Source organism: Raphanus sativus, unplaced genomic scaffold, assembly GCF_000801105.2.
Source record: "Raphanus sativus cultivar WK10039 unplaced genomic scaffold, ASM80110v3 Scaffold3119, whole genome shotgun sequence".
Classification (NCBI taxonomy): Eukaryota; Viridiplantae; Streptophyta; class Magnoliopsida; order Brassicales; family Brassicaceae; genus Raphanus; species Raphanus sativus.
The window spans coordinates 1-12258 of record NW_026618426.1 but is presented as its reverse complement, the minus strand read 5'-3'; the positions used below and the strand labels follow the sequence as shown (position 1 = coordinate 12258).

At 30.1% G+C, this 12258-nt stretch overlaps 1 protein-coding gene across 1 annotated transcript; it reads left to right on the top strand.

The window, feature by feature from the left end:
• Positions 1–7960: 7960 nt before the first annotated feature.
• Positions 7961–11435, top strand: LOC108828299 (protein NRT1/ PTR FAMILY 3.1). The gene is made up of 5 exons (XM_018601940.2): positions 7961–8142; positions 8230–8447; positions 8535–8770; positions 9200–9523; positions 10452–11435. Exons 1-5 carry the CDS (start codon positions 8040–8042, stop codon positions 11347–11349), a joined length of 1779 nt encoding a protein of 592 aa, XP_018457442.1. The 5' UTR covers positions 7961–8039; the 3' UTR covers positions 11350–11435.
• Positions 11436–12258: the final 823 nt, after the last annotated feature.

The window sequence follows — 12258 nt, the reverse complement described above, 5'->3', positions numbered from 1 at the left end:
AACCCTTAAACTTGCACAATATTTACAGTTTTATGCCACTGAATTAATTAATAAATCTAATGTTAAGTATTTATTGTATTTTCCTTATCTAATCTATTAAAACTGAAGTACAAATGAATACTAACCCTTAAACTTGCACAATATTTACAGTTCTATGCCACTGAATTAATTAATAAATCTAATGTTAAGTATTTATTGTATTTTCCTTATTTAATTAAAATTAAAAATACTACTTCCTATAATTTAGGTAACCAATAAATTTACCATATTTTAATACTCTATGCAATCAATTAAATATAAATTTTCGTTAACACAATCATTAACAAACAACCATTCACAAATAATATGACAATCCAAAGAAAATGTTTCGCATGATGAAAATCGAGAATCGAGATCCTAAACTCTTCGATTTGATGTTCCTTCGGCTAAGTTAGAAACAAAGTTAATGCTACTCGAATATAAATCTGTAAATATTTTATTTTATTTATATTTCATATAAATAATATCCCAATGAAAATCGAATATGTTAAATGCTGAAGGATATAAATTAAGTATATAGCACCAAATTTTAAATAGTATATATAACATTTTTGTCATGCATTTAAATTTTGGTCCATGAAAAATATATATAAAGTATATTTTTGCAGTTGGGCATGTCATATTTTAAAAATCATATAAAACGGTTGACGATTCAAAACAAAAATAAAATTACTCAATATAAATTATAAAAATATTGTATTTAAAATTTTCATAATAAAAATATTTAATAAATTTAAATTATAAAATATATACTAACATTTATATAAAATCAATATTTATTTATAAATATGTGAAAAACACATGACGTTTAAACTAAAATGCCTCAATACCACTAAAATAGTAGTTTTACTCTTTTTAATTATTCAGGTAAATATAATAATATACAGTTAGTAATAGGTCTTTCGGATACCCATTCAAATATGAATCGTTTTTTCAGGTATTATATTTTTGAGTTTTAAAATTAGGCTTCGTTCGAGTATTATAAATTTGTTTGGTGACTTTTGAATTGGATCCTTCTAGTCCAACTGAATTCAATTCTGATGTATTGGAACCTAAAAATATCCAAATAACTAATATATGTAAAATTTCAAATATTTTTATCAAAAATAATTATATTACCCAATTCGATTTAGATATTTTTAATTTAAACTAAAATAACCTAAAAATTATTAAATGACCAAAAGTAATTATATTATCCGCTATGGTTCGAATTCGATTATGATGTATAAGAACCTAAAATATTCAAATACCCAATATACATTCAGTTATATAATGACACATCTAAAATATATGATATTAATTATGAAAAACAAATATCAGTTTTTTAAAAATCAAAATTAAAACCCGCACGGGTGTGCGGGTCAAGCTCTAGTTATTATTATTAGTATTACCTCCGTTCCTGAAAGTAGGATTTTCTAGAAAAAAATCTTGTTTCACAAATATAGATTTTCTATATTATTAAGGTACTTTTGTATGCTTTTGAGAAACATTAATTGAGAATATTTGAGTTATTCAAATTCTATTGGTGGATAGATATTGAAAAGCTTTTAAAAAAAAAAAAGATAAATTGTAACTTTGCTCAACTACATTATTGTATATATAACTTTGCTCAACTACATTATTGTATATATAACTTCTTGAATTATTGAAGACTTTGTCTGACATTGCGGACTCAGATTCATGTATATTCATTATTCAACAACATCACGAACTGAACTTTTCAGCTGTATATCACAATATACATCTACATGATAAATTATTAGTATGCAGGCATATCCTAATCATGGACAATTCTTTACCAAATAAACATACATGCATAGCCTAACATTATTTTATAATAATCCATGGATTTATGATCAGAAAATTCATCTTCCCCCGACAATCTCGGTCCGTACGGTGCTCTGATGAACTAGATACAGAGGACAATAGAACCAGACCCGCTCATATAAGAGAATATCAAATCCAAAGTATCTCTGACGTAAATCCTGCAAAGAATGACAACGAATATAAGTTATTATAACTCATTACATTTCTTGGTCGGTACGGTGTGCTCTCTAAAATATGCGTTCGTAGACTACGAAGTCTTTTCTGAATTTGTGTGTGTGTGTGTGTGTTATCATCGTTCACATGCTTGTTATAAATCATTTCATACTAAACTATGAACCTTGGATTTTCTTTTCTTTGTTGATCAAACCAACTTATATTAAACTTAGAAGAGTTTAAGCTACATGAAAGGAGAGTACAACAAAACTACAAAAAGCCCAACGGAACACGAAACAGATAAAACCTAAGAGTTTAAGCTCTACGAAGTATACATTAATTTGAAAGTATGGTTTTCTGATAATTTTATAAATATTCACTGTTTACAATCTTTTAGTGTATTCAATTCGACCAAGAATTTCATAGGACTATTCATTAATCATACTGTTGCCGTCTAACATCGTCTCGTCATATATACCAAAAGAAAGGGTTACACTGACTTTTATTGGTAGTGTTCTTCATCACACATTCACACTGCAGTAAAAATAGTAATGAAGTGATATGCTCAAAAATAGATTACAAGAAAAGTTGATAGGAAAGGAAGAAGAAGGAGTGGCAATTATCACACAGGATATGTGGAGATAGAGGTAGCAAAACGAGACTTTGGTCTTGTGATGGCTTTTCCTATTTCTGGTTAATACATAATAGCTGGTGCTCTTTGCCTCCACACGTGTATGCTCAGCTTTTGTTCCCATGTCAAACTCGGAATCCTGCGCATCTCTCCTTTCTCCAGTTTTTGTTTGTTTGTTTTTGTTTTACTCGTTAAGAGGGACGTATTCGGTTCTTTTCTATATGAAACGAAATTGAGTTCCATATGAATATGCAGGAGCGATCTATAGAGGTGATTAGGGGTGCACATGCATCCATGATTTTTCTAAAATGAATGTTGTATTTGTAGTTATTTCTTATGTGCACCCATTATTTTTTTAGTCCAGTAAATCACTAAAACAATTATGCAAAATACACAAATGAAAAACACAACTTATGTTTTCTTCTTTTATTTAAGACCCTTACTTCTAATATAATACATTATGTTTGTAAACTTCTATTTAATGTTGCGGATTTGGATTTATAGATAAACTCAAATTACATGTTTATAATGAATTTCTTTTTTTATTTTAAAAAAAGATGTTATGAATTTTTAATTCAGTTTGCCATGTATTTGTTTTTGTAATTTAGTTTGGCATGTATTTATTAAAAAATATTTTGGACAGAATATTAGTTTGTTATTTTCTTTAATTCTGAAAAGGACAAAATAAATTTGCACATGTACAGGCTAAGTTGACGCAATTTGATAAGAATATATGTAAATATTTATTCACACTATATGATTATAACTATTTAATTAGTTATGACGTGCTTTATTTGGAAAATCTCTTAAAATATTATATTTAAAATATTTCCAAATAAAGCACATTATAGTTTATTAAATATTGTATAATAAATGTGTTAAAATATTTTTGTTGTAGTTCTATAGATTATATATGTTATGTTCGTCTTTTCAAATGGAAAATCAATTTGTTTTAGTAATAAATAAAAAGGAAACTAAATGTATAAGAATTACATTCAGTATGTCATTATAGTAAATATGATAACAAATGATTTTATTATTGTAGATCAAACAATTTTTTATAAAAGTAGAACTTTAGAATATTTAGTATATAAAATAATGTGTAGTATATGTGGTAAGAGTAAAAGTATTTTTCTCTAAATTTATCCTCTTATTAAAGGGGAATACAGGAGTATTAAAAATCTGTATTCAGGGTATGATTGGTACAAACGCAGCGGTTGCGGTTGCGGGTATGGGAGTTTGCGGATGTGGATGGCTGCGGTTTCAAACGTTATATAGCATTTTGTATAACTGATATAATGTTTAAAAATTATTACATTTGTGGGATATTAGTAACTGGTTGATTATGAGATATTGCAGTGGTTTAATAACAAATTACTAATAAATATATTATAATATATAAAAATATAAAAATATACTGTTGTGATAAAATATAATAATTATTAATATAATATGATTAATAATAATATTATGTTTATTTGTTTAATTTTTAATTAGTTGAAAGTTATAATTTTAATATATATATTTTTGAAGATTTATATTAAAACTTTTTAAAGAATATTTTATTTCGTTTTATATGTGTATATCTTTATATATGTACGTATATTAATTTCAAAAAAATTCCAATGAGTAGTTAGTATAAAGTTTTTATAAAACAAATTATGATAATGTTTGTGAATTTAAATTAATATATAAAGTGTGTATGTATTTTTATTTATAACACTTCCATTTTTAATTTTAAAATATTTTAAAAAATAATTTTATATTTTTCTATCCATTCGCAATCGTTTGCAACCGTCTGCAACCGTCCGTAACCGCAAACGTTAGTTGGAACCAGCTTTTGAGTTGAAAAGGTTTATAGCGGTTTGAAACGATTTGTAACGGTCTGTATGATTGTTTTGAAACAATGTCAACCGTTATTAACTGTAAAAACTGCGTTTGCAGATAGCAGGGAGAAAATCAATATGGCCTTAATGTTTGTTTTTACTCCATTTAGTTCATTTGTGCTGATTTGACCGTTTTGTGTTGATCTAGAAACTAATTTGTAGTTTAGCTTTTATTGTTCTTATTATTCACGTACTGTTTCTGTGAATAAAAGAACTAGAAAAATAATAATTCGGTTGTATATGTAAGTTTTTTTTTTTTGAACTTGGCTTAGTATATGTAAGTTTCTTTATTGATTTTTCAATATGTAGTCATGCTTTTCTTTTTCCCGTATAAATCCTCGACGTAGATGACAATAAAAACTAAAAACCGACTACGATTATTATTAGAATGATGAAAAACTGGATGACTAAATAATCTGATATAAGAGTGATGAATTTTATGATATAAGAGTGATGGGTTAAGTATACTATGACGTCTGACATCACAAGGGTAATAAATAATCTGATATAAGAGTGATGAAATGTAAATTCAGATGGAGTTTTTGCTATTTGCGGTATGGAGAGATTAATTGGAGGAAGAATCACACCAGAAAAACCTGAATATTGTGAACTGTCACAGACTATGCAAGCTATTTGGTCTCTGGGATATCGTCGGTTGATCGTTGAAGGAGATGATAACTCTATAATTAACAAGAAGACATCAAATTTAAGACTGCGACACTCCACTCGCACCATTTGTAATTGGGAATGTAACAGATGTGCCAATCTTACCTAGGAAAGCTTTACTATTCTCTTGTGAAATTATATACATTCAAACTAATGAAACTTAGTTGGTAAAAACATTGTTACATTATTTTGGAATATGAACATGCGTACGTGAAGAAACACGTGTATACGACGAACATAAATTATTGATCAATGCACTAAAATAGAAACTCATATCATTACTTAGAACTGTTTCTAGATGAAAGAGAGATCGCTATCAGAAAAGCAGAACATTTTCCTTTTCAATTCCACTACTCTTTGATTAACCGAATTCTACAACACATTGATGTCATAATGATAAAAAAATCTAATGCAGTTGTGAGGGCATTATGTTCATTTTATGTTTACTTAGTTATATATATTCATTGTAGTTTATAATTATTTTTGGGAGTAAAAAGAAATGTCGTATAGAAATGAAAGTCTTTTTGGGCGGCACACGAGAGTGGGTTTGGCTGTGCAAAAAGGGAGAGTGAGAGACTCCACACTGCCATATTGCCATGTGGCATGTGATACACATTCACCAACTTTTGTATCACGTATTCTGTTGCTATCCATTCCTAACGAGTGCGAAACTACTACAACACAGACTACCACTCAAATTTAAAACTATTAAAACGTCTTAATTTTGTAAGAAACTAATCTATTCTTGATGTATCATAGAAGATGTACAAAAGAATAAAATGCAAAAAGAAAGACATCTATTTACATGAATTACAAATAACGTTTATAAAGAATATGTGATTACTGACATCAGGAAGAAAAAGTAATAAAAAGATTTCTCAAAAAAAAAAAAGAATATGTGATTACTACTAACATAAACCAAATTGTTTAGAATTTTAATCCACAGTCGATATATATATATATATATATATGTATTTTTAAACTGAGAGGAGTTTAAGACAAGCTCTAATCTCTTCCTAGGCCCAGTCTTAATCGTTACTAATATAGTAATATCTAATGATACGACGTAAAACATTCCTCTTACCAAGAATCGACATAAAGACACAACGGAACCAACTCTCGGTGATTAAAAAAAAAACTCTGTGATTAGCCCAACATACTGTTGGTAGCTGCAATTACCAAAGCTAAAACAAAATATTGCAAACTTCTTCAAGTTTTGTCCTATCTCTCATTGATTAGTTGACACCCACACGGCCACACCCTGAACATGTGTGGGAAAAATGAAGAAGATGTTAAAGAACTTATAACCGTACTTGAGTGAGAGGCCATTTCTTAATGGGAATATTTGGAAGGAGAATTGGCTATGTTGTTGTTGTGGAGAAAATTAGGCTAATGGATCATAACGGAGCTAGTATCAGGCACTAATTATACAATTAAGAAACATTCTTTTTTTGACCAAAAAGAAAAATGTTAAACTCGGATAAATCAAAGACACAGACATAACCTCCGGTTGAGAAGTGCAGTCCACGGATATACCATTTCTCGGATATTCAAGTATGCTGAAATACAGTGGCCCATATCCGTGTATGGTGGTAAAAAATGTAACTTTATTTTGTATGGCAGGTGGATCAAACTTGAAATATGGTGACATCCCAAACTCTTCACGTAACCACTTGACCACAAGTTTCCGATCGATTAAGAAAAATTCTGAAGACAAAGAAATGCAAATAACCGAGTGAGAGGGTATCCATATATATACAGTATAACATCTTTAAATTAATATTTTATAAATTAATATCTTTATAAATTAATATAATTTTATAGTTCTAAATTGAATTTTTGGTTCAATTAATATTTCGATAAATTAATAATCTCTATAAATTAATAAAAAATTATAATTTTGGTGTAGTCCCAACATTATTAATTTATAAAAGTTTCACTGTATTAATACATGTAATATTTAGAGAGTAGAACGTTATCGACAAGGATGCATTGAGAATGTTATTTATTTACAAACTTTCATCATGTGAGACACATAGTTGTTTGTGTAATAATTTACATTATGTAGATCTGTATAAATGTTGTAATTTATACATTAAATTATTGAATAAGATTCAGTGAAGCTTTTAGTCGATTGTATAAATGTTGTTATTTCAGTATATGATTCAGTGAAGCTTTTAGTCGAATAAACTATATATACATTCTTAAATTTACAATATATATGATATAATTTAAGCAACGAAAATCTAATAAAGAAAATAAATTTAGGGGTCATAATATATATATATATATATATTAATATTAGTTTTACAAATTTAAGAGTCAAAACAAATGTTTCATTATTATGTTTTTCCTCGGAGAAACGACACTGTCTTTACTAGTGTACTAGTAGTTTATAAGAAAATTGTTATTTTTTATAATGTTTAATTAGTCTAATATCTTTATTGGGACCAAACTATGTTGAATAATGCACAATCAAATTGACAAGAATTCCCAAGATAACGGATGAACCGGAATCCCAAAACGTTATCTATTGGAGATAATGATAAGGATTAGAGATATACACAGAAGTTATAAGGAATAAAATCAAGCAGTTCTATAAACTTATATTATCCGGTCCACACAAACCAAACTGGTTTAATTCGTGGCTGTGATTCAGTAGACGTCACTGTCGCATTCCTTTATAGATCTTGAACGGACCAGAGCCACTATAAAGCACCCAATAATTGATAAACCAGAAAAGCCTATAAATACTGCCCCCTGGTTAATACCATTACAACACTAAACAAAAAAACATTAACATAGTTAACTAAATATTGCAAGTAACACTCAAGATCATGGAGGAGCAGAGCAAGAACAAGATCAGTGAAGAAGAAAAACAGCTTCATGGGAAACGAAGTCGACCAAAGGGAGGGTTGATTACTATGCCATTCATCTTTGGTATGAGTTAATTGTGATTATTGTTTGAGATATTTTTTGGCAAAATTTAATATTCTCTAGTTAATATTAAATGGATTATTATATCAGCTAACGAGATATGTGAGAAGTTGGCGGTGGTTGGGTTTCACGCAAACATGATAAGCTATCTAACAACACAGCTTCACCTTCCCTTAACCAAAGCAGCCAACACTCTCACTAACTTCGGTGGAACTTCGAGTCTCACCCCTCTCCTCGGTGCCTTTATCGCCGACTCCTTCGCGGGCCGCTTTTGGACCATCACGTTCGGTTCCATCATCTACCAAATAGTATGTTAATATTGAACTTTTATTCAAAATATGTCTGAGAAGTCACTCAGCCATTGGTTCTAACGAGTAAATAAATAAATAAAACAGGGGATGACACTGCTTACGATATCAGCAATACTGCCGACGCTAAGGCCACCACCATGTAAAGGAGAAGAGGTTTGTGTAGTAGCAGACACAGCACAGTTGAGTATACTGTACATAGCTCTTCTTCTTGGAGCTCTCGGGTCGGGTGGGATCCGACCTTGTGTCGTTGCTTTTGGTGCGGATCAGTTTGATGAGTCGGATCCTAAGCAAACCACCAAAACCTGGAACTACTTCAACTGGTACTTATCTATATCTGCTCTTCTTCATATCTATATAAATATCAATAACTAGCTAGATTCCTTTCGTAGATTCCTCAGGGTTTTATTATTTGTTGATATTGTCAGAGATTTCGAACAATAAATAATACTAGGATTACCTAACATGTTTGAGACATATATATTATTTAACACTACGTGACTATATAGATATAACATGTATTTGTAACACTAGTATTATTTAAAAAATACAGCTGTTAGCCTTTAAGCCTTTTCATATATTTAAAGTTCTAAGATCTAAGAAAATAAGTAATCATCTAGATGCGTAAAGTCTTTTTCTGATTTATGAGCTTGTATTTTATGGAACTATTCCTTTAAATAGTAATTTTCTTTTGTAGGTACTATAAACCCGTTAGTAATGATTTTTTTTTGTCGTTGGATTTGAATGATTAGGTACTACTTTTGCATGGGAGCAGCAGCATTGGTGGCGGTGACGGTGCTTGTGTACATACAAGATAACGTTGGTTGGGGTTTAGGTTTGGGCATCCCGACAGTAGCTATGTTCTTATCCGTTATTACTTTTGTCGGTGGCTTCAAGCTTTACCGTCATTTGGATCCATCGGGTAGTCCATTTACCCGTTTGATCCAAGTGGCAGTCGCAGCGTTTCGTAAAAGGAATCTGAGGATGGTTTCTGATCCTACTCTTCTATATACCAACGATGAGATTGATGCTCCTATCTCCTTGGATGGTATACTCACCCACACCAAACACATGAGGTACTAACAATTATATTATTGACTCCTTTTCTCCAATTTATATTGTTCAACCTACACCATATAGTTTGTGTTCTTATTGAAAGTAATTGATGAAGGCGGGGGCAAAGCCACACTATGAGTTAGGGGTGCAAGTGCACCCACAATTCTATCAGATATTTATATATTTGTAGGCAAAATAAATATAATTCTATTAGATAAAGTGGTTATAATACTCTAGTGATTTTGGAGAACTATTAACGAAGAGTAGTTACAAAATGAGATACCACAATGATTTTGGAAAGAGCTATATTATAGCTAAAGTGACGAGAGTAAACATATGTATAACTTTTTTCTTGATTTTGGTCATAATTAATTTACTAATTCAATTGAGTCAGAACACGGAGGTATACTATTAATCATTTTAAATCTAACAGTTTGATATTTTTGATCAAATCAAATACATAGTATCAATCAGCACACAATTATTATATACAAATCAAATACATAGTATCAACTATCAATCAGCACACAATTATTATATAGTTATAGATATTTCTGATTGTGTATCTGTTTGACTATGTATATCCACTATCCAAATAGTCACGAGGAATCATAGAAGAATCTAAATATATAAATTATAAAATGATACTTCTATCTAATAGAACCTGAAAGAGTAAATTAGTATTGTAACGTAAACAATTGAGTAATCGTACAACAACTTGTCCACTAGATGAGTGAAACCAGACACATCAAAATTCAAAAGTAAAAAAAGAAGAAGATAAAACAAACAAATCATAGTTGTGATCCGTGATTCATTAGAAACAAACAAATCCTTTTTATTGCTTTTCGCATAATTGCCGCAATAATTGAATTATTGGACCCATTTCGTACAAGTAACAGGTAGATAATTGACACTATACGACTAACTCTGATTTTATGCATTATACAGTTTCTTGGATAAAGCAGCTATAGTGACTGAGCAAGACAATTTAAAACCGGGTCAACTCCCAAATCCATGGAGGCTAAATACAGTCCACCGAGTCGAAGAACTCAAATCCGTGATCCGAATGGGTCCAATTGGAGCCTCTGGTATTCTCTTAATTACCGCCTATGCTCAACAAGGAACATTTTCTCTTCAGCAAGCCAAAACTATGGATCGGCATTTAACAAAATCATTCCAAATACCAGCGGGTTCAATGTCTGTCTTCACAACTGTTGCTATGCTTTCCACAATCGTCGTCTACGACCGTATTTTTGTCAAAATTGCCAGAAAGTTCACTGGTCTAGAGCGAGGCATCACGTTCCTCCATCGTATGGGAATCGGTTTCGTAATCTCAATCTTCGCAACACTTGTAGCCGGATTTATTGAGATCAAACGCAAACACGTTGCAATAGAGCATGGACTTTTGGATAAACCACATACAATGGTTCCAATCTCATTTCTTTGGTTGGTTCCTCAGTATAGTCTCCATGGAATTGCTGAGGCTTTCATGTCAATCGGACATATGGAGTTCTTCTACGACCAAGCTCCAGAAAGCATGAGGAGTACTGCAACAGCGTTGTTCTGGATGGCAATTTCGATTGGGAACTATGTAAGCACTTTGCTTGTGACGTTGGTTCATAAATTCAGCATTAAACCAGATGGAAGCAATTGGTTACCAGATAACAATCTAAACCGTGGAAGGCTTGAGTATTTTTACTGGGTGATCACTGTGTTACAAGCCGTTAACCTTGTATACTATCTATGGTGTGCCAAGATTTACACATATAAACCTGTTCAGGTGCATCATAATAAAGAAGACAATAGTCCAGTAAAGAATGAATTACAGTTATCTAATAAAAATTGAGTTGATGTATGAGCTCTTTTGGATATGTAATGTAATCAGTAGTTATATTTATAAACTCAATAAAGTAGAAAGCTTGACTTTTTCAATATTGTTGTTTACGATGGACCTACCTTAAATTGCATCAATATTTAAATCTGACTAATTTATTTTGAATTTATATGCAAAGAGATTTTTGATCGTAAACTTAATTTTGATCAGAAACTTAAATTAAAATTGGTAAATGCTGTATCTGGTTTTATTTTGTTTGTTATTTTGTTCGAAATCCGAGAACTTGAATAACCAAAAACACCTAAGCTTTTCTATTAGAACACAAGCGCACAAGCCTGATTCTTAGCAATTCTAGACATATATATACGTTATGAACTCTTATGTAAGCAACTTTGGCTGTCGATTGTTGCAGTCTCTCCTTTCCATTATATAAATCAATTTTTTAATATATTGGTGACAATCTAAAGCTTCATCCATTTTTTATTTTGCTTTGTATAATAAATCTCTTTATGAGCTATTTCATGTCAATAATCTTTCTATCTAAACAACAATAAATCCTTGCTTTGGATTATTCTACAATTTTCAATGAATTGTCATATTAAGCCCAAGTATTTATACAACTGTGCCTAATGTAAAAAAGTAGCATAAAAGCATATTGAAATTGTTCTTTTTTTAACTTGTATATTTGACATAAAACCGAAAGAAAACCATAAAAAATCTGAAATTCTCCTATACACTTTGATTCTACATTGATTAATATATCTGATTAAAAATGTATTGTATAGAACTAATCTTTATCTGACATGTTATTTATTATTTATTCCATTTTTAAAAATTTTCATATATTTATTAAAGATAATATTATCAAATCAAATTTTTAATTAATTAATACAAAATTACCTAACTCCCAATATTTTCATA

Coding starts and splice junctions, on each gene's coding strand:
- LOC108828299 (XM_018601940.2), top strand. CDS start 8,040: ATGGAGGAGCAGAGCAAGAACAAGATCAGTGAAGAAGAAAAACAGCTT. Junction 8,448..8,534: donor GTTCCATCATCTACCAAATA/GTATGTTAATAT, acceptor TAAATAAAACAG/GGGATGACACTGCTTACGAT. Junction 8,771..9,199: donor ACCTGGAACTACTTCAACTG/GTACTTATCTAT, acceptor TTGAATGATTAG/GTACTACTTTTGCATGGGAG.